This window comes from Filicampus tigris, chromosome 13 (assembly GCF_054856515.1).
Source record: "Filicampus tigris isolate MCC_2025a chromosome 13, RoL_Ftig_1.0, whole genome shotgun sequence".
Classification (NCBI taxonomy): domain Eukaryota; kingdom Metazoa; phylum Chordata; class Actinopteri; order Syngnathiformes; family Syngnathidae; genus Filicampus; species Filicampus tigris.
Window position 1 is genome coordinate 10775759 of NC_141229.1, and position 26244 is coordinate 10802002.

General features: G+C 40.6%; 1 protein-coding gene across 1 annotated transcript in view; it reads left to right on the forward strand.

Annotated features, from left to right (window-relative positions):
• The first annotated feature begins 188 nt into the window (after positions 1-188).
• The window catches only part of ttll5 (tubulin tyrosine ligase-like family, member 5), a 53535-nt gene continuing 27479 nt past the window's right edge, over positions 189-26244 (forward strand). The window contains exons 1-22 of the mRNA XM_086048779.1: positions 189-299; positions 635-753; positions 2303-2409; positions 3039-3121; positions 3853-3959; positions 5322-5452; positions 5691-5773; positions 8119-8188; positions 8292-8376; positions 9211-9312; positions 10040-10131; positions 10209-10316; positions 16918-16999; positions 17212-17273; positions 21370-21461; positions 22438-22530; positions 22636-22727; positions 23153-23215; positions 23782-23930; positions 24180-24435; positions 25541-25658; positions 26074-26220. Of these exons, the coding sequence (XP_085904905.1) occupies positions 695-753; positions 2303-2409; positions 3039-3121; positions 3853-3959; positions 5322-5452; positions 5691-5773; positions 8119-8188; positions 8292-8376; positions 9211-9312; positions 10040-10131; positions 10209-10316; positions 16918-16999; positions 17212-17273; positions 21370-21461; positions 22438-22530; positions 22636-22727; positions 23153-23215; positions 23782-23930; positions 24180-24435; positions 25541-25658; positions 26074-26220 (2181 nt within the window). The 5' untranslated portion in view covers positions 189-299; positions 635-694. The remainder of the gene's footprint in view (positions 300-634; positions 754-2302; positions 2410-3038; positions 3122-3852; positions 3960-5321; positions 5453-5690; positions 5774-8118; positions 8189-8291; positions 8377-9210; positions 9313-10039; positions 10132-10208; positions 10317-16917; positions 17000-17211; positions 17274-21369; positions 21462-22437; positions 22531-22635; positions 22728-23152; positions 23216-23781; positions 23931-24179; positions 24436-25540; positions 25659-26073; positions 26221-26244) is intronic.

Below are 26244 nucleotides of genomic sequence, written 5' to 3' on the forward strand. Positions count from 1 at the left end.
TCGACTACTCTCATCGAAATATAAATGACCTCATGAGTTAGGTGTATCATCCTATACAAAGCAATAACATGTGGTTTCTTACCTGTTTTATTATTTTTCATGTATATGTATTAAATCCTCATTACTCTGCGTTATGTCACGCACACACACACACCCCAACACACACACGTAAATCTGATAGTGCGCATGCGCTATACAGTGTCGCTACATAGTTGTTGTAGTAACAAGATTTGCAGCGATGATCAACTCTCCCTGCACAACTATGCTAGTTAGCTTTTAGCAGCCGCCCTGAAATAAAGGCAAGTTTAATGTTTTTCTCCCACTACAACACGTTGCATGTATTTTCTTACATATCAGTGTTTTTTTCTTAGCTCACAACGCACACAACTGTCGATTGTTTTGTTTTCTTTATTTAGTTGCGTGTCAATTTCAAGTAGCTAACAACTGTTCGGATGTCTAGATTTACTATTTGTAAAGACACGTACCGTTATCCACTAACGTTAAATGGCTATTTACAAGTCGAGCTACAAACCATCTGTTATAGTATGTTCGTTCTTATTGGAGTTGCGTCCTTTTTGGAATCAGAGATGGGGGGAAAAATCAACTGTATTGTATTTGTCTTGGTTTGCCTCAGGAGGGAGCTACAATGGCAGGCACCTGATCCCTGCAGGATTTGAGCTGTCTCTCTCTGGAGATGCCAGCTGTTGCTCGGGATAAGGAGGACTCAGCTTCCTCTTCTCAGGACGAACATGAGTGAGTTCTCAGTCGTTTGTAGCCTGTCGTCTTGTCAAAATGTATGTAATTGAATCACACAACGAATTAAATATTGATCCTCTTGACACAGGCACACATACATTTTATACCAGAAACACGGTTATCATCAGCTCTACTACGGTGCCCTGACTTGCAAGTTTAATTTGCTCGGTGATCACGCTCTGATCCGCAGTTATTTTTCCCCAATGAAATAAATGGAGTCTCACGTAGTGCCTCATCTGGTGTGCGTGCTTTGGCCGCCGGGTAGCAGTATAATCCACACGTGCAGACCGACACGTTGAAGAGTTACACAACTGACTTAGTAAGATTCTGTATTGCTGTTTTCTTAGAGGATGAAGAGTATATTTTTGTAAGAGTATTGTTATATTGTTTGTCAACATGTGTATCCTCCCTGTTTATGTTGTGATATCGGTTGCTTAAGCAGTGGTCCGCAACCACCGGTTCGCGGCCTGGTACCAGATCACAGGCCATTTGGTACCGGACCGTACACATATGTATTCTGTTTATTCATCCATCCATCATCTGAACCGCTTATCCTCACGTGGGTTGCGGGCATGCTGGAGCCTATATTCAGGCGGTTATGTATTTATTTATTTAGTTATTTAATTAGTTAGTCAATTACTCAATTAGTCAATTTCAGAACATGTAAACGGGAATGTACGTTACTGCCGGGTGGGAATATTTGTCAGCACTCCCCCGTATTTAACTCCATTAGATTGTGTATGTTTTTTGCATTTGAAAATGCACACTTGATAACATCGGGGGAATTGTTGACCATAACGAGTGATAAAGTGTTAGCAGTCATATGCCTCACAGTTTGGAGGTTCGCAGTCTGAATCGGCTCCAGCCTTCCTGTGTTGAGTTTGCATGTTGCGCTTCGTCCCACATTCCAAAAACATGCATGCGTTGCATACAAGACTCTAGAGTGTACATAGGTGTGATTGTAGGGGAATGGTTGTTTGTCTATATGTGCCCTGTGATTTGCTGGTGACCAGTCCAGGGTGTATACCCCACCTTTCACTCAAAACTGTACATACTGAATTAAAAGTGCGTGGCAACCGAAGACATTTCTGCAGCATGAACACAACAACAAATGAGAATGTGTTTAATCTCACAATTGGTTTCTTCCCAGTTTGAAATGTGCTGTCTCCTGCACTTCAGTTACATCACTAGCACGTAATATTTCACTGGTCTTAATCGTGGTTTTGTCCAAAGTAAACAACAGTGAAGATGATATCTGATGTATTAACCTGGATACCTAAGCTTGGGGCAGCAATTATTTACATGCCTCCCAGCCTTATCAGGAGCAGCCATGGCTGATTGAGTTCTTCCACATCAACATGCTGTCTTATCATATTTTCAGCTTGATAAGCAAGCTGTGTCTGGTGCACTCAGATAATGTAAGATCATTTGTTAGTACAGTATGTGGGCTTTGCTCTCATCCAGCTCCTCCTCCTGATCATATTGAGAAAATCTGACTTCCATTGTGACCCATCAAAATGTTTTTTGTTGTTGTTTGAATGACTAGAGACCATCCTTGTATTGCCTGGAGTGGCCTCAGCAGGACAATCCCAATCTTCTTGTTTTTCCCTGAAGCCATTGTATCGAAGGATGGATCTGTCTATGCTGGTGGAGGTACTTGAAAAAATTATGCTGTCTGTGAATTTAGAATTAGCTGTTACAGGGACTCTCAGTTGGAACCTTCAAAATCAGTTATTTGACACTTGTTGACTTCCCTGTTATTCTTATCGCAAAACAATGTTTCTATGACATACTGCACAGTATAATGTTACCACTAAACACTTCACCACAATCAAATCTTTACAAAGTGTTTGTTTACTGTTCATGTGCTTTTTATGTGAAGTAACATTTTAACATTTTGACTATCATACACGTATAACACTACGCTATCATAAAACTAAAATTAAGTACAACTACTCACAAGATTTCAGATACCAATGGAGAGGGAAGTAGAAGGTGTTTACATGGTGATAATGCCACCTGGAAGCGATGTAAAAGGTACTGAAGGAATTAAAAGACTGAAAAACAAATTTCTCTTTGGTCTCTTGGTTTCACTGTCGGTGAACTGAAAAGTCTTCTGAGATTACCGGTAACATGTTTCGTGTGACATCATACATGATGGCTATTTACCTCCAAGTTTTGTTAATTGAGGCCTTCTTTTAGTTCAACTGCAAGTTGTACAATATTGGTGCTGTGTTGGAGGTTCCACTGTGTGTTAAATGACAATCGGCTTGATTTTCTAGAGCGATACAACATGGCCTTCAAGATTGTACGCACAGAGAGTCGCCTGGTGCGGGGGATCCTGACCAATCATGGTTTCCATGAGGTAATGTTCTCCACAAAATGAGGCAAATGTAAAAGTTTAGCTTCAAAATGACCATTTATGCTATTTATGTGAACCTCCTTTGTGTAGGATCAAACTGGGCTGACCCCCCACCCACCCATCCCCCACCCAAATAATAACGATGTCAAAGCCTGGGAACGCATGCATGGAAAGAACCAAAATGACCTCAAGAGCATTAATCTGCTTTCACAAGGCCATACAATCCCCATTATTGCTCCTTCCAAGCAGTTACAATTAATTCTCATTTTTATTTCATTTCAATGCTTCTTGACTCCCAGAAACCCATCATCAAAGGCAGACGAGTGTCTACCACAGTGAACGGCCAGAGCCAGACTTTAATAAGGCCTTATTGCAAACATCTGTCTCCTGTAGACATCGATTCGAGCACTCATGTGAACACAACCTCCACCCTAATGAATGGCTGGAATCAAGCAAAACAGATTAAGATAATGAGTATGTGACTTAGCAATCATTTTGTCATAATTTTAGTAGAGCTGGTTGTATTTCCCCAGTATTGGATGAGGCTGTCTCTTATGTACTACCAAGCCACATGTATCCATGACGACATTCATGTCATTCATGAGCATCTTTTGCGATGTTCAGTGTTGCTGCTGTGCTAAAGTCAGGTGTAGTCAGGTCCACACTAAGCAAATGAACTCCCTCCCAAGACCCGAGCCCGCTAATTGGAAAAATATTATATCTTTTCTTTTCAGGTTCACTCAAACAGCAACAACTTTAACCTCATGTGGACTGGATCCCATTTGAAGCCTTACCTACTGCGAGGCCTTCAAGATTTCCAAAAGGTCAACCACTTTCCTAGGTGGGAGAAAACTCAGCGCTTTGAATGGTGCATTCTTAAATGGTTCATTCTTGATATTATCTTTCTTAATGACTGAAATCCAATTAAAAACAAACCATTTTACACAAAACAGAGGAACATGCAAACTTTGAATACAATCCATTTCATGACACTGGTTGACTTACAATTCATGAATAAATGTTCTAATTGGAAATAATGTCAAGTCAGGGCTCGAGACTGCCCCTAAATGGTGGCATTTTGCCCCGAAAATTTGAGAAAGAGCAAGTCAATTTTTCATCGATTCGCACATCAACCTTGTAAGTTTACAGATTTTTTAAAGTAATTTTTTTTAGAATGATGAATCTTGAGTATTTTTTTTGTTGCTGACAAACATCTGCTTCTAGCACATCATTATAGGTGAATAATGTGAAGTGAAAATGAGTGGAAATGTGAATATTTACTTTGCACGTTGATTTACAGTGCGCCCCCCTACATTTGCTACTTTGGCTCCTAAAATTTCAGGTTAAAAAAAAAAAGGTCTGGACCCCTGCAAGTGATTGATTTATTCCACAGTCAAACTGTCACCTCCAACAAAACTTAAAGTGGAAGTCAACCCAAACAAATTTTTGGTCGTTTGTGATGTCATTTTCAGTGGACAGAAGTGACAAAATGGCCGCCCAATGAGATGGCTAATAGCCGGTGGATTTTGCTGCTTAACTCTTATTCCACAAACGTAATATTAATCAGAATGTCGTGGTTCAACTAGTGGGCCTGCATAGAACATATTCTTGAAAAAAATATGTTTGGGTTGACTTCCGCTTTAAATAACTGTACAGGTGATTTTTGAAGTAACATTTTAAAGAAACCGTCACAAGTTTCAAGTTAACCACTGTATACATTATTTTGTGTTGCTCATTTCACCTTTTTCATTTCTGCCATCACTGGTGGCATCCCAAAAACCATATAAAAGCCAAAGAAAAAGAAAAACCTGCTTGTAAAGTTCATCCTTTCGATGCTCACTGAGCTGAAGTCTCAGGAGATTTGTGTGACATTGCTCATGATGATGTTTGAACTCTAAAACTTGTTTGATTTTTGAGTCATTTGGTTAAACTCGAACCTCGGAGGCTCCGTTTTTATACTGCACATATTCCGGATGCATTTTACTTTTGAATTTGCACGCAAATGTATGTGGACCTTTACAATGTTTATCGTGTTGCAACCCTTTCCCTTTCAATTTTCTTTGTCCTGTGACTCTAAACGTACTTGTAATATTTGTGACTGATGCTACTGGATAGCAGAATAATTTAAACCTCACCACAAACTCCTGCTGTAGTTTCTCACATTCCTGCAATAGCCACATTTATTTATCATGTCCATTTGCAGATCTTATGAACTGACCCGCAAAGATCGGCTTTATAAAAACATCCAACGAATGCAGGAGACCCATGGCTTCAAAAATTTCCACATAGTTCCACAGACCTTTATGCTTCCGTCGGAATACCAGGAATACTGCAGTAAGTACCATCTTGTCCAAGTAGATCTCGTGACAGTATACAGCCACAAAATTAGGTACACTGAGTCGTAAATTTAAGAGAAGGTTTATCACAGTTGTAATCAAAATTTCACAGTGGGTTTTTGTTCTAAATTGTGCAGACCTCAATCAAAAAGTAAAAGCACAGTCAAATGAATACATCTCTCTATTCATTATGCTTCTGATCCTGTATTGTCTTTGACTTCCTGCTCGCATCTCAGGTAGTTATGCCAAGGACAAGGGCCCGTGGATTATTAAACCGGTTGCATCTTCAAGAGGACGAGGCATCTACTTAGTCAGCAATGTGAGTAATTGTTCCATTTGGATTCTTATTGCTGTGATGGCACTGAATTGAACAAAGTCCTCCAAAATAGACACATTTCGGAATTCCAAGTTATTTCCAAGCAGTGACAGGGAAAACATTCAATCTTGTCTGTCATTTTTGGCTCTTTTGAAAGCATTAAAAGCGTGTGGGAATTTGAGAAAGATGGCTCTTCATATTTGTGTTTCACATTCAAATATGGCGCTACCAGTTGAACTGAATTTAGAAATGGTGATCGTTTTCTTGTTCCTTTTAATCTGCTCCAAAAATGACTTTTACAGTACTCACTGTATGTTCCTTTTTTTTGGAGTTACTTGGCGTTATTTACATTTTATATGTGAAGATTCCATGCAGGCAGCATGATTCAGTTCAGGGAGCGTGTGAATGTGTGTGCGAACGGTCATCTGTCTCTAGAAGTGCACTGAGATTGAATGGCGACCAGTTCAGGGTGTAGTCTGCATTTCTCACGAAGAAAGCTGGGATAGGCTCCAGCTCCCCGCAATTTTCAACTGGATTGGTGGCTTACAAAATGGATGAATGGATTTTACATGTGTAAGTCATTATTCTTCATTGGTGTGAGAATAGTGTAAGTGAGACCAGCAATTAACATTTTGCAGGTAATTGTCAGAGAGAATCCTGTCTGAGTTGTACAATACTTAACAGTTGGCTGAGCAGATGTTATGTGTGACGGCGTGCACTCTATTTGAAAGAGCTATCAACTCGTGTTTGAAACATGAATTAATTTGGTGGAGTAAATCACACACTTCAAGGTCTTTTGCTTTTTGGAGCAGCTCCACAAGCCTCTCACTGTCTGAAAACATTTGCACAATTATTCTTCCTCTGTGGCATTTTTATGAAAAGAATGTCAGAGTGATGTTTGGAGAAAAGGAAGATATACAGTAAGTACACTTTTTGGTGTGTGTTTTCTCTGAACTGGAGCCAGCTTTGAGGTTAAACGCTCTCTGGCCGTTAATTTTGAGTCAACTTGTTTAGCGTTTGCAACATGTTTTAACCTCATAAAAGACAATGTGACCTCCGTTGGCCATTGTCACTCCACCTTCCGTGTTGATATCTGATTACTTTAAGGACAGTGGTTCTCAAACATTTTACACAAAGTACCGCCTCATAAAATACTTGGTTCTCCACTATAATGCCCAACATTAAAATACAGAAGTTTAGGTTTTATTCCAAAGAAAGATTTAACATTATTGTATGCCATGGTAACATTATGCCTTTCACTTACGGACGGTAAATATAGTAACTGAAACTGTACTTAAATAATGATTCAATTGAAATGTATTGCACATAAAAGTTAAATAAAAATACAACAAATATAACAAATGGAAAAGGTGAAAAGTAAATCTAGTGTACCGGTACTTAAAGCGGAAATCAACCCAAACATTTTCTTCAAGAATATGTTCCCAGCAGGCCCACTAGTTGAAACACAGCATTCTGATTAATATTGCATTTTTGGAATATGAGTTAAGCAGCAATATCCACCCCTTTTTAGCCATCTCTGGGGGTGGCCATTTTGCCACTTCGGTCAATTGAAAATGACACCACAGATGCTCAAGCCTGAGCCGTGATTGGTCGTTACCTGAGCCTTGAGCATCTGTGATGTCATTTTCAGTCGATAGAAGTGACACGATGGCCGCCCCCAGAGATGGCTAAAAACGGCCGGATTAATTTTTATTCCACAAACACAATATTTATCAGAATGCCTTGTTTCAACTAGTGGGCCTACATAGAACATATTATTGAAAAAAAACCTTAAATACAACTGAACTTAAATATACCTTACTGGGTTAAAAAAAAAAATTAAGCCACTGTAGTATGCACAGTTCAAACATTTCTTTCAGCGATTTTTTTCACTTGAGGGAGCGTTCAAACCACTAGTGGTAAACACACCCCACACTTCAGGATCACTGCTTTAGAGTAAATGGAACCATGCAGAGGTTTTAGGCCTCCACTAGCATTATTGTTTTAATGACCTGTTTACAGCAGTCATTTTGACTACCAGGATGTAGCCTGCTAACGAGCAAACAGGTGGACACGCAAATATATGGCAAATATGTGACTCACTCCACTCCACTTGGCATTTCTTACTCTAAAGTTGAAATGTCCATGTTCTGAGTGCAAATGGAACATGGCTTTACAAGTAATGAATGAGAGAACACACCAATAGTTGATGGTGCTACCTTTGTGTAGGTTACCTCCAGATTGTACCTTTTAGTATTTTTCAAGAGCGTTGAGCAAAATACTGCCTGTATTTTGTAGACTAGAATATTATTGATTTCTTTTTGTCATATGACTTTCATCCCCTACAGCCAAATCAGATTTCAGTGGATGAAAACATTTTGGTGTCTCGCTATATTCATAACCCTCTACTGATAGATGGTGAGTTGCTTCTAGTCTTTTCAGTTGGGCTGCCAGCGGCACATTTTATTAGGTTTGTAGAGAATCCTTACCATTTGCCTTCGTTTGACATTTTGTTCCACAGAGTTCAAGTTTGACGTGCGTTTGTACGTGTTGGTCACATCATATGATCCACTCCTCATCTATGTGTATGAGGAAGGCCTCGCTAGGTGAGTGTACTTTGGACTTTTGCCGTGTTATAATTTCTTGAACCAATTCAACAAAAGGGGAAGCCAATAAAAGAAATAAATAAATACATTTTGAGCTTTATGTATGTGCACATTCATTTTTTTTCTTTTAACAACGGTTAAGAATTATCCATCCAAATGTTTAAAGACTAAGCTAAGGTCTTTGTTTCCATCATACAGTATTAGGAACGCCGACTGTTATTCCCTCATTGACCAGCAGAGAGCAGGCGAAACATGCCAGACCAAAAACCGGTTTGAAGTGAGAAGTGGGTTTTGGACTTTGTAACAAGGTCTCTATTGTTCAATAGTATGTACAGGTATCAAGATATAATCATACAATGGACTACTGTATTTGCATCATTAGGTGCATTTGGCCATTATTTATTTTTTCCTGAGCAGAGGCAATCACCAGGGGTAGTTACAGTTGGTAATCATGTACAGGTAAAAATATGCAGTAGATAAAGTACAAACTGATAGAACAACCTGTGTCATTTTTACTTATGTGCAGCAAACCATTGAGTGCTTTTTGGCTCGATTAACAACTGTGAGCGATAAACGGGGCTTAAATTCTTGGTCCCACTTTTATCTCTTGACATTCCTTTGGGTTGTGTTGGAATTCAGGTGCATAATGTGAGCCAAGGAATTCTCATTGTTGCACATGTGGCATCTGTGCCTCTGAAACACTTCCAGAAAACTAATCTCTACACAAAGTGTCAAGTGTCAGTTCATTATGAAGAGAAAAGTGATGAATTTTTTGGGGAATGTTGTTTCTGTGTTTGTTTTTGGGTGGCATAAACTACTTCGATCTATACTCAGATTTGCCACTGTCAAGTATGACAGGACTGCAAAGAATATTAAGAACACCTTCATGCATCTCACCAACTACAGCGTGAACAAAAAGAGCAGCAATTACGTCAGGTAACCCTCATCTGAATTTCACTTTTACGTGGTCAAAAGTATGAAGGCGCCTCTTCCTTTAATCAATCAGGGGTTAGTCGAGATCACAGGTGTCAAACTCAAGGCCCGGGGGCCAGACCTAGCCAGCCACATTATTTCATATGTTCTGATTAAGCAAATTGGGTGTGTCTATGTCTACTTCATGTTTCTGGCTAAAACCTGCACCAAGATTGCAAATTGTCTTCACTTTTAAGAATATTCAGATACTGCAGTTTGTTACCAAACCCTGTTTTACATTAATGTGAGCAATACTTGAACAGACTAATTTACTTGACTTAATACTTTTAAAACTAGTTATCCATACAAGCGATTATACTTTGATGTAGTTTGACAATCATAACAGCCTTTTGAGGAAAACCATAACTGCAATGTGGCCGGTGACAACAATGACTCCCTTCAATCTAGACTGTTAATTTTTCATTTTACCAACACATTTTGGACAGTTCTATGCTATCTATTTTGTTCTTTTCTGTTTCTGTCACAAGAGCGCAAAGTGATTTTGGATGAGTATGGTATGGATGCTCTTATAGATACAAATACTCCATATTTTCTTTTATTTCCAGCTCCAGTTGCTATGGCTGTAGTTCTGTCCCAATACTTTTGACCACTGTTTTGACCACCTTTTTGATTTTGCGGTTAATAGAAAACCTTCATTCATTAATTGTAAGTGCTTCTCTTCCACTTACAGTTGTGATGACCCTGAAGTCGAGGACTATGGGAACAAGTGGAGTATGAGCGCAGTGTTGCGCTATTTGAGGGAGGTGGGAAAGGACACAACATGTGAGTCCCACCTTTTTATCGTCTCCATTCTGTGATTAAGTATGTCCTCTAGTGTCTATTCATCTCTTTTCTCCCAGCGTTAATGAGACAGGTAGAGGATGTGATCATCAAAGCTGTGCTCAGTGCTCAGATGAAGATCGCCACGGCCTGCAAAGCATTCGTTCCCCACCAGACCAACTGCTTTGGTATTTATATCCTTGTCTCAAAATGCAAGTGACAACAAATGCAAAGTAACATTTGACTTGGCAAAGTATACCTTCGAAGAAATGTGGCAAAAGTACGCAGACTCTGTGCTTGAAGATGAAGTCAACCCATACATATTTTTTTCAAGAATATATTCTGCTCAAGCCCACTAGTTGAAACAAGGCATTCTGATGAGTATTGCGTTTGTGGAATAAGAGTTAATCCACCCGTTTTTAGCCATCTCTGGGGGCGGCTATTTTGTCACTTCTGTCCCCTGAAAATGACATCACAGTCGCTCAGGGCTCAGGTAACGACCAATCACGGCTGACCTGTTTTCCGAAGCTGAGCCGTGATTGGTCGTTACCTGAGCCCTGAGCAGTTGTGATGTCATTTTTAGTCGACAGAATTGACACAATGGCTGCCCCCTGAGATGGCTAACAAGTGGTGGATTTTGCTGCTTAACTCATATTCCACAAACATAATATTAATTTGCATGCCGTGTTTCAACTAGTGGCCTGCTGGGAACATATTCTTGAAAAAAATGTGTTTGGGTTGATTTCCCACTTTAAGCAGAAATACAGATACGCAAGTCAAAATAGAAATGAATTTATACTGTCAATGATATACAATACCCATTTTGATAACTTGGCTTCATGAAAAAAAAAACCTTGACCAAAAAAATAGTTTCCCTGTTTTACTAACTTGCGTCATGCTTGTACTGAGAAGAAAAAAGAATCACATTGAGGTAGCTTGTGTTGGCTCGACTTTTTTATGCTTTCAAAACAATGTGCTCTAATTGCTTTGCTAATTTTGTGAACGGACAACTGACAAAAAATAGGGAAATTAGCTAATGATAATTACTGTTAAAAAAAACCAACACCAATACTTGTTATGTGTTCTTTTAGATTATACTGTGATTTGTATTCATCACGCACCATTCTTGGAGCAGACAACATCAAACAATTCTCTTAAATAAGGCCATGTTTGGGCAATCTAATCATTGGTAATCTCACTCAGCCAAGATCTCAACTGCGATTAATTTGACCTCTTGTCATCATTTGTGTAGCTTGAAAAAAAGTAACAAGCTTATTTTGACAAAGTAAACAGTACAAAGTACATCTAAATCATTTAGTCAAATGTAGCGAGTGAAAACAAAAGTAAAAAAAAAATGAAAAAAGTTAATTAATATTGTCTTACCCATATCTTATGATAGCTTTCTATACACACAAGATTTCAGAGACACATGACCACTCCCCCCAACTGTTCATAAAGGCATGTATTGAGTAAGTGATCAGAGATATATTGGTGGACTGAAGTCTCTTTCTATTCATGTTTGTAATAGTACCTCTCCTCCCCTCACTGCTGCAAACCTCTTAGAAAAATAAGGGACTGTGCAAAGTTGACTTCTGTAGACATAATAATCACTGCTTCAGTGTGGTTGTGGGCTGTTATTGTGCCAATATGGTCTTTTGTATATTCAAAATCACACCTGCATGTCTTCATATGTGACGAAGCCAGGGTGTGAAGGATGACCATGCGGTTATTAGCTGGCAAATGGTTTACTGAGCTTCAACCTGTCCCTTATGCATGATACCTACCAGCTGATGCAGCTCTTTGAATCCGTGACTGAAAGGAAAGTCGCTTTTTTTTCTCGCAGTTTTGCCTTTAAGAACTCTCCCTGTTTCAGTGCCAAAAAGTGTTTGGGCTGAGCAAAGTCGTGACCGAGCTGCACATCTCGTTCTTTGACTCGGTTTGAACACATTGAGAAATGGCGAGGACAATATGTACCCTTAAAACAAGAAAAAGAATAATACAAGTTACAACTTTTTACCATCAGTGCGGATGATTGACTTGACTCTGCATTCAAACAGCAACACGGTAATGGCTCTGCACAGGGTATACATTTTAGAAATGCACAGACATGTATAGACATAGAGAATATATACAGTATGTACCGAAAACTTGGAATTTGTTGTGAAGACACCACTTATCCCTTATTTTAGAGTTTAGTGTCATTTTGTTTGATTTAGATTGCCTCAAGCGAGTCAATTAAAGTAGTTACAGTCTTGCATACAGCATTATGTTCCCTAAAACAGACATTGACAGTTGGACGGGACCACCCTCATTGTGACTACCTCAGTGTAAACATGTTATATGGGGAGGCACACCGACCATGGTGATAATAAATGATAATAGAATACAAAGCCTTGATGTCATTCAGTGCAAGAACTCATTTTTTAAGTTGTTTTTTTTTTTTCTTTTTTTTACAAAAGTCAGCTCACTCAAAATGTTAATATTATTGAGGTACTGCATATCATTCCAAATCCGCAAATCATTATTAGGTCTACTCATGTTGTGATATAGGGCAGTGTACAGGCCTAGAATAGACCAATCTGATGTGGGCCATCTGTGACGGACCGATGCCTACCCCATGTGGCGTCGGGCTGACTGTCAGCATGTTGCGCTGGAAAAAATTATGAAAATACACCGCAACGCCAGACAGAGACGCTGACCATTAAGTACCTTTTGTGCATGCATGAGATGTAATACGCCTCCATAGCATCGGCGGCGGTAGTCACTATTCCTCATGATTAGAAAAAGCCAAGTGGAAAGCTATTGGCGGGGGCGGAATTTAAAAATGTAAACGATGCATTCCACTATATTTTTTGCTATGAACTCCCACGCAAAATGCGGAGGGTGACAATGTGCAAAATGATTGAAATTCTCACGGCTTTCCATCGTCTACTGTTTATCCGCATTCGTCACTTCCTGCTCTTGCCCTGTGCGCTGATTCGCTAGCTAACAGCCAATCAGAGTGACCAAATGTCATGACTTGCGGCAGATTCAACATGCTGATACGCCCACCAGATGCTCCCCGACGGGATCCGATGTTACGACGGTGTTCGCTACATCAATCAGAAGTGCAAGCCGACGCTCCCCGACTCCGACGTTGGGCTGGTCTATCTAGTGCTTAAGCATAATTAAGACAACTCTGCCATCTAGTGGTCATTGATTATACTACAACTTAAAACAACAGCCAAACCCTGCGTATTCATATTTAGGCACCCGCGGATTCACATATTCGCTGATAGTCTTTCGTTCTTTTTTTTCTCCATTTTTTTTTTCAAATTTTTTTTTTTCTCAATTTCCCTCTGTGTGAAAAGTATATTGTGTGTTTATCAGTGTTGTTTTTTGAAGAATTTTAGGAGTTGTTTTAATTTTTTTTGAGGGGGGGGTAGGAGTTGTGGTGCGGGGATTAATCAAGGGACGTTTCCACCCACCACTGACAGGCTGACAGTTGCCCATCTGTGACATGCAGTGAAATAATGGTTACTGATTGAGGTAGTCATAAATTGAGACGGTTTCAATGTGAGTTCAATATCACAGATTCTTTGCTTTTTTGACAGACAGACAGACAGACAGAAAGTCAGAATAGATTGAAAGCCATGGCCACTGTTGCAAGTGTTCATCCAAGACTTCTCTGCTCCAGACTGAAAAACACTGGTTGGCTCCTGTATTGGAGAAATTCTCTTCTTGAAGAGAAACTCAAAAAAAAAAAATGCTCCCACACTGTCTTTACTTTCTTTCTTGGCAGCCCCCATTAGCATTCATCTTTGAACTGACAGCTGCAATCTGCTTTTAAGCAGGTGAATCATTAGAGCGTATGGCAGCAAATGCTTACGTACAAATGTGTGCAAGCAGACAGTGAGGGTACTTACAAAAGCACTTATTGTTCTTTTTTTTTACGCACTCCCTGGCTTGTCTGGAATGGAGCCATGCAAGACTATGAAGAACATTATAATATTAATTTACTACAAATTGCTCCCTGACAATTTAATGTCTATTAATGGCTTCAAAGCAATGTTTACTATTTTGAAAAAAGATTTTTTTTCCCCTTTTGCTCAAAAGGCAATTCTGTAACGAAATCTTTTAATAGCGCTACAGTGTTTCATGTGGGCCGAAATAAAAACAACAGGTTTTTCGTTTGACATCGCTAAGAATTGCTTGCGTGTGGGGCGTGTGTGTCAGTGGTTGAGTGGAAAATGCCACCCATGACGCTCCTCACCACTGGCGTGTGATTAATGGACGGGCTTTTTTGCTGAGGGATGCTGATTACGAGATGTTTTGACTAAGATCTGATTAGCCAAGCCAAAGGCCTATTTGGTTACACACAAAACATTCCACTTACTGGTCCTGTGTTCCACTGAGCGTCCCTCATTAAGTGCCGAGTGTGGTCGGATCCCCTGTCTCCCGGTTTTACATTGGTCAGACACTCCCACGTTTTCACTGCCTGTTCTTACGGCTGTGACGACACTAGTGCTGATCAAGATCAGATCTAGCTCTCATAATAAGGCCGACGGCTGTTAATTTGGACTTTGACAGTGCTTTCATGAGAAAGCAGCAGTCGTTTATCACATAGTGATGCAAGACTACTTCAGTGAAGAAGATTCGCTGTGTTATTGTGGTTCTGATTGTGGCCGCTCCGCCAGGGGTTCGGATTTTATTTTATTTATTTTTTTTGTTTTTGGGGGGGGGGGTGTTTTGTCTCTTGTGGTAAAGTTTCCAGCAGTGCCTATCCAATAAAAATTTTAAAAAAGCTCTTCATCATCCCTTTTCCTCTGTCACGTTTTCTCTTTCCCTCCCTCTTTAACGGGCCTGTTGCGGATGTTCGCCGCCTCTCCTCTCCTTGTCTGCTGCGCTTGTCGCAGGCCTGTTTAACAGCCGCAGAATCAACGTGTCTGGCTGTGAGTGGCTCAGCGGGCTCGTGGGGCAGGCAGGCGTGGTGTCTGCTCCTAATTGGGGGAAAAATGCGTGGCACATGGAGTCAGCTTGTCGGAGGCTGTGAGGTGGTGTAACACCTCCCCATTTTCCCCTTGTTGTTGTGGTGCCACCAATGAGGCTCTCCAGACACTCAAAGCAGTCAACCAATATTCTGCTGCCCAAGACTAATACATGGGGCCTTTGGGACACACGCCCACTCTTTTTAATCTCTATGCGTTTTGACCAAATAACAAAACCAAAGAAAAAAAAGAATAAGCCTGCAAAGTGGAAAAGAAAATCCTGCTAGTGCTCGGTAGTGGGGGTCTTGTCCATCCACAGATGTTAAAATAGGCAACCTGTTTTGCAGATTTTGGCTTTGAGGAAGATGGCAAATTTTGTTCTGTTCCGTCATGAATATAAAATATGCACTTATAACAATTTCAGCCTCATGGCTCTACCACGTATTTAATGTCAAAGCAGTTTAATACAATGAATTATGATGGAAAAATGTCAGATTTTAGATGACACATAGTAGTGGAGCTAGGAATGGACAGTTGACTAAATCTCCTTGATGGACAGTGGGGAAAATGAACAATAAATCTATTGCTTAAGGGAAGATCGCTGTCTGAACTCTTACTTTGTTGCCAGCGTTGCACTGAGCAAAAATAATGATGCCCGAAGGAGTTGTGCGGCACTGAGCACTCCTAATTTGATTAAATGCCAACCCAAGGTTTGTGTACACATTGCCCCCCTCACCCCCTTCTCTGTCTCTGTCTCTCTCTCTCTCCAAAAAATAATATAAGGGCATCATTTTCTACTGCAAAGGTCACTGTATTTTGATTCAAACACTTATCAGTCATCAAGTGATTCAGTGACCTTACAGATGCTCTCCATCTGCATATTGGCAAGGCTTTTTAAATGTTCAACTTCATTTAAAAAAAAAAAAAAAAAAAGCAAATAAACCCGTTCACTATAACCGCTCAGACTTCTTTTATTTACGTGTAAGTCATCACTCACTGGCCCATAGTCTCTGGTGTGTTTAACACTGGCACTGACCTGAGATACTTAAACAAACAGCACAGGTTGTGGCGGCTTTGAAACCTCCATCTCCCCAAATCTGTTCTTAACACAGTCTGTTCTTTTGAAGTTCCATTAAAGTCTTGTGTTTTTTACTTCTTTCTCTTCTATTTCAGCCAAGCTTTGCCCTAACCCTATAAAATAGTGTAGTTTCCCTGCACTTTGCAGTTAAGTCCACTATGACACTCCCCAGAGCAGTGGACACATGTTTAAGGGATACACTCAGAGGGGGACACTGACACTGCAGTGTGTATCAGTGTGGGAAACAAGAGGCAAAACTGTCCCTCGCCAAATGGACAAGATAGTAAATTTAATGTTGAGGGTGAAGCTCCTCTGAGCGCTGCTCTTCTTGTTAACGAGTTCTGACATTATGTAGACGGACATACTGTTCCCAGCCATGAGGACATTTTTGACTGTATCTACAAAACTCTTCGTGACCACAGTTTGTTTTTGATCCCCTGCCTTACATAAGCATTTAACGACTGATGAAATGTGTATGCACTTAGTTCGTGTAGTAGAGCCAAGCCCTCAGTAGCAGCGCTGGATGAGTGTTTTCTTTTGAGGGACTGAGTATATAACATGCATGTAATCCATAGCAGAGAGACATTGGCCATGTTGCCAAGTGCCATATAATGGGACTCCGATAAACCTTTGGAAAGGCTTGTGGCTTTGATACTCCTCAGATTTTATTTGCGGGAATGAGGCCTTATTTTTGCTGACTTGGTGGCGAAAAGCTTTTCATTAATTTTGACTTTCTCTTGGTAGAACTTTACGGATTTGATGTGCTAATCGACTCCAACCTAAAACCCTGGTTGTTGGAGGTGAACCTTTCTCCATCCTTGGCCTGGTGAGTGACACCTTCCAAATTGTGCGTCTTGAATTTGATGTTTTAGATGGACGTTTTGGGAATTTTCAACAAAAATATGTGGTTATTGTATTTGTGAGTCATGCAACTGAAATGTCGTTTCGCCCAAATATGTCTATGGACGTTTTTTTTTTCTCTTCCTTTAATTTCATGTTTTATCTTAATTTAATTGCGTAACTTCTATTTATGTGCAGTGATGCCCCCTTGGATTTGAAGATAAAGGCCAGCATGATTGCAGACATGCTCTCACTTGTGGGTTAGTGCACTCCAAACCAGTTTTGAAACACATTTTAACTGATTATTTGTGTTTATTCTTTTGATGAACTTTCATGGCACACATACAGTACATCCTGCATCTGGAGGAGACAATTATTATATCGTACAACTGCAACCCTTGACCCTTACTTGAGCTCAAAAGTAATATCGTCACCCTCTTAAAATAATCGCCTAAGTCATTTTTTCTGTTTCTTCAGAAAACACTTAAAACTGAACCACATTCTGATGATCTTATATGTATTAATAATTTCATTTCAGGCATAAAATTGAATGATCTGTTGAACTAAGGATGCAGCTGACTTAACCAGAGGTGGCCAGCATCCTTAGGAGATGTTTAAGGCCCCAAAATAAATTTGGTCAAAATATGACTAGGCAAAAGGTCACTGATAGTGTAGTGGTACACACGCCTGAGTTGTGTGCGGGCAGCGTGGGATCGATTCCCGCTCAGTGGCGGTGTCTGTGTGTGCCCTGCGACCAGTTCGGGGTGTAGTCTGCCTTCGCCCATTGACGGCTGGGATAGGCTCAAGCACCTCCCTGCGACCCTGTATAGGATAAGCGGTTTGGAAGATGCCATGCCATGCCATGACTAGGCGATTATTTTAATAGGCTGACGATATAAAGCTTAAAGTGTATGTGACACGAAAAAAAGAAAAAAAGAAAAATCGGGCGCACGTTTTTATCGTTAAATCAAAGGTGAAACGAAATGAATCAGAAGGAAAACCACTATGAGAACACTTGACAGCCGGCAAGTCAGAGATGTGGCTTGAAGATTTCACCCCGCCCGGAAGATTTTCAAAGCGCAATGCTAAATCAAGGAAGTACTTGGTTAATGTGTAACACTTCGAGAAACCGTTCATTGCGACATGGATATTTTATTGTTTATACAACGTATTAGAATTGATAAAAAAAATCATGTCCCATACACTTTAAGTAGAAGTCAACCCAAAGATTTCTTTACAGTAATATGTTCTATGTGGCCCCACTAGTCTAAACATGGCATTCTGAGATATATTGTGTTAGGGGAATATAAGTTAAGTAATAAAATCCACCCGTTTTTGTCCATCTCAGGGGGCGGCCATTTTGTCCCTTGCTGTCAACTGCAAATGACAATACAGTTGCTCAGGGCTCAGGTTACAACCAATCATGGGTCAGTTTCAGAAAACAGGTGAGCTGTGATTGGTTGGTACCTGAGCCCCGAGCAGTTGTAATGTCATTTTTAGTCGACAGCAAGTGACAAAATGGCTGCCCCGTGAGATGTCTAAAAACGGTTGGATTTAGCTGCTTAACTCATATTCCACAAATGCAGCATTAATCAGAATGCTGTGTTCAGACTAGTGGAGGCGCATAGAACATATTAAAATAAAATTTGGGGGTTGACTTGCTCTTTAATGATATCTTATTTCACTACATTTGCGGGAGAACTTGTTGTTTGTACAAATGATGTTATATAAATATCGAATAACTAGAAAACATTGCAGTTGTGATTGTGCTGATTGTTGGTAATTGATCGCATTCAGTTTGCACGGCTTGTAACACAACATCATCTGTTGAAGAGCATATTTGGTTTATCGCGGCAGTTTAATTATTTATTTGCTAAACAGCACAGAACACAAAGTACAGCTGTGTTGACGGGTACGCCGCTGTCAATTTTGTGGCCTTAAACCAAAATCTTGCCAGCAAACACGTCAAGAGATCACAAATAAAAGATAATGACTTGATGATAAGTCACTCTCAGTAAGACAAGCAGCGATTTCATGGAAATCAATCAATAGTTGTCGAGACTTTTTCACTCAAAACCACAAATATTAGCTTCACTGAGGCGCCAGTTTCAGTGGAGACACTTGGATGAATTGGCTGTAAAATATGCCAATCCATCAAGTTGATGTTGATCCACTGTGAGATGAAGTCATGGTGTGTTGATTGTCGTTGAGTGTTTTCTGTTTACGGTATGCAAGTTTTCTTTTTAATGAAATACTACTGCAATACGTTACATGCACTGACGCATTTCTGACCATCTGCTAACCAAAATTGTTAATTACTTATAATTACAGTGGGGTTGTGGTGTGTGTGCACAGATCGTCTCCCTATCGTGTGTCCTGACAAGCTGGATCAGCCTACAAATAAAACGAAATGAATCTTAAGCATGTAGACATAACAAATAGTAGCCTGAAGCAGCATCAACAAGGCTTAAATGTGTTAGAACAAGAGATCTCCTCCCCTAATAATTGATAGTGCGTGTGTTTCTTTTCTCTCATCAACAACACATACAGACACAGAAAATCGGAGAAATCATTATCATCATTTTAGAGAATGTTGTAGATTCCAGCCAAAGCTGTGTACAGAGAGCCTACCTATTAGTATGTGTCAATCAAACCCATCTGTTGAATACATCTGTGGTTCTCTCCTAATCATATTAAAGGGAAAGATGCCTTTTGTGCTTGTGCATTCCTATACAAATGTATGAGTCAATGATGCCGTGCCTTCAAGCAATGAAATCGGGTCATTAATGGAGCTATGCAATCCCATTACTTGTGTCTTTGGAATGAGACGTTTCACCCAGCCAAGTGAAAATCAGTAGTAGCTTGTAAAACATAGCACATCTATTATGTACCAAATAATCCCAATCAATTCTGGCTGATAATACCTACTCAGGTTGCCTCTCAGATCCGTAATTGGTAACAACATTCTATTAGCATTCATGCTGTGCCTTTGTGTAGCTGGCAGCAGCATGGCACCAATCTGTGTTTAACTAGTCATCATTTTGGTGGACACGCTAAAGCAGTGGTTCGATCAACTGTTGTCACCCTGGGATCTGCATCTTCCTGATGTGGCGAAGTCACAATACATTTTATAGAAATTAAGAACAATAAAGATTTTTTTTCATTTAGATATAGCTTCAGAAAATCCATTTACAGTATGTTACATTTTTAAACGCAGTTGCAAAGGAGTTTGGCGTACCACCAAAAGCATATTGCTAGCAACGACATATGCTATCCAAAGGCTGAGCTGTGCTGTCATTGTCAAGCAATCAATCAATAACAGTACAGCTCAGCCTTTGGCTAGCATATGTCGTTGCTAACAATATGCTTTTGGTGGTACTGTCGTTGTCAATCAATCAATCAATGACAGTACAGCTCAGCCTTTGGCTAGCATATGTCGTTGCTAGCAATATGCTTTTGGTGGTAATAATATAAAATTGTGTTTGCGCTTTGCCACAGACTCCATCCATCCATTCTCGATACCGCTTATCCTCACAAGGGTCGCGGGGCGTGCTGGAGCCTATCCCAGCTGTCTTCGGGCAGCAGGCGGGGGACACCCCGAATTGGTTGCCAGCCAATCGCAGGGCACACAGAGACAAACATCCACACTCACAATCACACCTAGGGGCAATTTAGAGAGTCCAATCAACTTACCATGCATGTTTTTGGAATGTGGGAGGAAACCGGAGTACCAGGAGAAAACCCATGCAGAGAACATGCAAACTCCACACAGGGAGGCCGGAGCCGGGATCGAACCCACGACCTCTGAACTGTGAGGCGGACGTGCTAACTAGTCAACCATCAGACTCTTAAAATGATATAGTAAATATAAAGAATATAGCGTGAATTATTGCGTTTGTTCTAAAATTGTTATTTCAGAATTTCATTATGTGAATGTCCCGTAGAATCTACTTCAGGCTGCTCTTTGCTCAGAATTCTATCAGGAGGAGTCTGTTGAATAGCCCCCAAGGACCACATGAGTAGCCCACTGGCCTGCTCTAACAATATCTCACAAGTGAGATGTGTCTATTTTTGTTTTTGTTGCTATTCCTTTTTTAACTACACTTTCAGAGGAGTAATACATTTTGAAAAGCCCACATTTAAAACAAAATTAGGAGATGCAACAACCCTCAAATAATTTGGGCAAATTTGTCCTGTCTCTCTTTTCTATGAAGATTTACTGCTGGTTTATTAGTAGCAAATGGTGTTTTGAATGTGCCCTAGCAGTGAAGATCAAAGCCAATTTGAAGTTAAGTAGAAATCTAATAGTTGAGATGCAAAGTCATTGTTATGTAATCGGCCTTTTTATCACTAAAGGCTTGGTGTGTCAGGACCCCCTGATGAGGAAGCCGCGCTCTGAGCGAGTTATCCTGGACGCCAGCCTCAAGCAGCCTGCCCAAAGAACACAGGTACCGAGGCACATTGCAGACGAGCAGCGCAGGACTGCACTGAGTCATACTCCCACTTCCACCAGTCATGTCAAGCATTGCATGCACTTGATTCCTCTCAGTGCTTTGGCACACAATAACTGTTTCATGGTGCCATGATGAAATGTGAAGGTCACGTCATGTCAGTGTCGCTGATGTCCTTCCATTGCTGACTTTATCCACCTGTTGCTTTCCTAGCAGACTTTTACTGCGCCTGCGGCCACTTTACATTTTCTTTTCCTCCCCCATCCATTTTAATTCCTTTTTACTTCTATCCCTGTGCAATTCCCTGATGTTTCTTGAATTACCGTTAAGAAATTACTTTTGCCCTTTTCCTGATTTGATTATGTTTCTTTTACTGTTATTCACTGTGACAGGCAAATGGCCCGCACGGCTTTCTAATGCAGCATTTTAGGAGATTTCTCATTACATTAGCAAAGTGGCCAGCATAAGTCCATGTTTGAAATACAGAAATGCACCACTTGGCTAAAAAGCTCTGAACTTTTCTTTATAGACTAACAGTGACAAGCCTGACTGTAAATCAGACTTGTCATAGAGGCTGTTGAAGAACTCTGACCGCCTTGAGAGAACCTGTCGTCTTCCTTTACTTTGACTGGGGCAACAGTTAAGCCTTTTATTGAGCGCTTAGGCCTTTTCACTTCTTGGCTGCCTTTGCATCCCCCCCAAGTCACGTCAGATGAATTAAAAGTAATCCTGTTGCTATTTAGATGACATTCTCTGAATGCGATCCTTTGGGGCGCTGTTCCGCTGTCCTGATCTCCACTCCAACCTGCTTGCCAAAGCTGTCAATCACAGCTTGGTAGTACATGTTAAGAAAAGGCAACAAAGGTGTGGAGATACGGCCTTGATATGAATATTTAGAGTATGTGTTAATTTACAATACAGCACATGGTTAATACTGTAATTGTTGATGTGTCCTCATCCCTTGGTTCTGTAGTGCCAGAGGCCCCCAGCAGCTGCTAACAGTGAACCAGTGGAGTTTAAAGACAAGCCAGAAGGAGACAACATTCTGAGCTTGACTGCTGAGCAGGTACAGTCCTGTTGTGGGCTGTGTGTTATGCTTTATGTTCAGGCAGCATTTTCGGAAGACCTGCATGTCTTAAAACATGTGTTTTGGTTCGTTTCACCGTGGTAGATCAAAGTCCTGTGGAGGACAAGGGAGGAATATGAGAGGAGAGGAGGTTTCATTCGAATATTCCCCACTGAAGACACATGGGAGCTCTATGGGTAAGCTGAGCCAAGATGGGGGGAAAAAAAGTCTGATTATTTATAATTCCAAGATCCCCATCTGTCCATTATGTTACTCATTATTATAGTTTCCTCAGATGAGTAGGCTCAAATTACTCCCTTAAAGTAGACCTTGCAACATATTTAAAAGGACCCCCCCCCATCCACCCGAAGCCACTGCTTTATGTTAAAATGCCATCAAAGCCATTATTAGAAGAGGAAATCCATTTTTAGGCTAACAGTTTGTATTCCCATATGAGGATTTACTGCTTGATTAGATACATGCCTATTTCGATGCATGTGTTTTGCGGCATCTTTTAAAACATCTACTTCCATCCTAGTTTTATTTACCGCTAATAACACAATTGAAGCTCATTTGCCTTTTATGATTGTTCTGATTTTGCTTATTATCTGCCATTTCTCAGTGGATATCTGCAGTCCAAGACATCATTGAACTCAATGTTGGCAAACAGACTTTTCCATGGAAGGTAAGCATTTCCATTGTGGTCAGGATCAGCGGGCTGGATCTCTCCTTCAGTTTATGGAAGCAGTTGGATTCCAGCATGGAGTTTGTTTTGTCTTTCACTTGGGTAGGTGAGAGGAACAGCTGAGAAGAGGATATACGCTCAACTTTTCCAGTGTGCCCACTGTCTGTGGCATCAGTTGGGGAAGGGGAAAGGGAAGAGAGAGCCTGTAAAACAACATCTATTATTATGTACTACAAAAATGCACAACGATTGTTTCAATCAATGGCCTTTGTTGTTGTTAACTCAGTGGCATTGTCTCAAGATTTTTACGGACATCTCATTGAAGCGTCTCCCTTTAGAGGTCGTTCAATGCTTTAATGCCTCAGTTGCTGTTATTTAACATTTATCCTTTCTCCTTTGGACCATCACTGTCAGTCATGTCAACATCTGGAAAAACTGCTCAAACTTACTAATCTTTCTCAGAGTTTGCTCTGCAGCGTCTTTTTGGAAATGCTAATTTCCATATAAATCATTGGTATTGTTGTTGTCACCACGGTTGTGTTGACATGTCTTCTTCTGTCTCTAAGGAATGCGTGTGGGAATGCGCAGCTGCAGATGGACACACTTGATGGCTACCACGCCGTCCAGTACGAGAGGAAGCTGCCGTCTCTGGAGGCTCGTAAGAGGAGACGGCACCACCTGAGTCATCGCTCTGCTGCTGGAAAGAAGAAATGGGGTAGGCCTGATGTATGCTACTTCAGCTCGGCAAACTGCACTCTGACTGCAGGCTGGAGTGCACTTTTGGTTCCAATAAAAAACTCCCATGTGTCACACTAAGGTTAGCCAAATATGGCTCTGAATGAGTTGATGTCATTGCAGCAAAAACAAAAAGCCTATTTTGAGTGTGCTGTGTGTGTGTATTTTCGCCAAAGGTTTGGTGATGCAACTGACATATGTCTTCCCCTTGCAATGCTGCATACCTCAGGGAAGGAATCCAAGGCCTCCCTGATGGAGAGCAGTAGCCTGGAGGGAGAGGACTGCATAGGGGAGAAAAGAGAGGAGATGAAACATGTTCTCAAGCCAGTCTCACACAAGGTTCTGGTAGCAGAGCAAAGAAAACAAGTGGCTTCACCAGCGCAGAGCTCTCACAGCAACGCTCTGTCCAGCTCGCAGGCAGCGACACGCAACGGCAGGCCCCATGTCAACCTGCTTCACTTCCTCCAGCAGGGCTGGGACATCAGGTCAGTGTGTGTTCCAGGCGGCTGCTCACACTCCTTCATCATGCTCCCTCGCTTTATTTTCTCACGCTAACCTCCTTGCAATTTGACATGAAGGGCTCGTTTGCTCCCAGCAAAGGAGAGGAGCATAAATTGGGACTATATTTACCTGCAGCCTTATGTTTTGATGAGGCTATTTTTGTGGCTCCTTGCTCTCATTTTGAACTTTAGGGATGGACAAAGGCAATTCAATCAGAAGTTTAGTTTGATGTAATTTATATACAATTTCTATTGTTTTTATTCCATTCATCTTTTCAAAAAATCTTTTCACACTTAGTTGTGAGTGTTCATGGTTGTCTGTCCTAGGGCACGACTGATAAGGATTTTTTTGAGGCTGATGCCGATTCCGATATTTGGCACGAAAGAATCCTGTATTCGATTAATCAGCCAATTAATTTAAAAAAAAAAAAAAAAAATAAATAAAAAAAAAAATATATATATATATATATATATACCTACAGTATATATACAGTAACTAAAATAACCTATTTTTTCAACAATAGATATGAATTACAGGCACCACATTTGAATGTTTGACAGTACTTTTTTGTTGCAAAAAATGGCAGATTTTTCTGGGCAGATTTATTTTTTTGGTGGGGAAATGTAAGAATGTCTTTACATTTGTCTTATGTTGTAGTGTGGTAAAGTGTAAAACTAAAAATTTGCAATTTCATTTTTTTATTTCTTTCTTTTTTCTTTTTTTTTTTTTAATATCTCAAGTTTTTGGGCCTGACTAAAAAGTGATTGGATGGCCTCAAGTCAGCTGGGATAGACTCCAGCTCACCCACGTCACTAATGAGGATAAGAGGCTTGGAGAAGGATGCTAAATATTTCGAAATGACAATTCACCGAACTTAGCTGTCTTCCTGTTTCCATATTTGGTAATGATTTCTATGGGAGCATATTTGTACGGCACCATTTGAGGTCCTACTATGTTTTTTATTACACAATAGTACATGTCATCCTTTAGTTAGATCGGATTTCACATGATGGACAAAATTTTGATGAAAACTCAATTGGCTTTCAATCATGAAATGTCATTTGTGTCCATCTTTTGTCTCCTCTACAGTAAAGTGCAGGCACGGATGACCTTTTCCTCTTACCTACAGCGGGTTCAACAAAGACTTTTGGCAGAGAGCAGAGTCAAAGGCGTTCCAGCGTGGGCAGAGAAGGACAATGACCAAATGGTACAACTATTCAAAACATCTCAGTAGTGGAGTCTCAATGAACAGGAGTGTCATCCATTACCCTGGATGGAACATTGTCTTCTATTGATGTATCAACATTATATGCCAGATTTCCCCTTATTATTACTCATCTGTGGTTGAATTGAAGACATGGAGGAAAATGGGGCCTCTCAAGAAATTTGCCTTATTGGAAAGTTATGTTGGTGCACTGGAATTATGGCATGTATCATCATTATCTTCATCAGCAGCAACCCCAGACCTTTTGGGAACATCCTTGTGATGTTTGCCTAATTTCTAAGGCTATCCCCGACAGTGATTTGAAAGTGAAAGCAGAATTGTATTCATACTTATAATACTCATTGATTCAAAATCCTTGGCATATGTTGAATGTGTGTGTGTGTGTGTGTGTCCACAGGAGCTCGTAGTTCGCTTCCTGAGAAGGGCTGCCAGTAACCTCCAGCAAGACGTTACGGTGGTTCTGCCCAGTCACCAGCTACCAGTCCAAGACCGCAGACGCATCCTGTCCCACCAACTCGGAGAGTTTATCCAGTGCTACGAAAAGGTGCCTATTCCCAGAGTGTCGTTT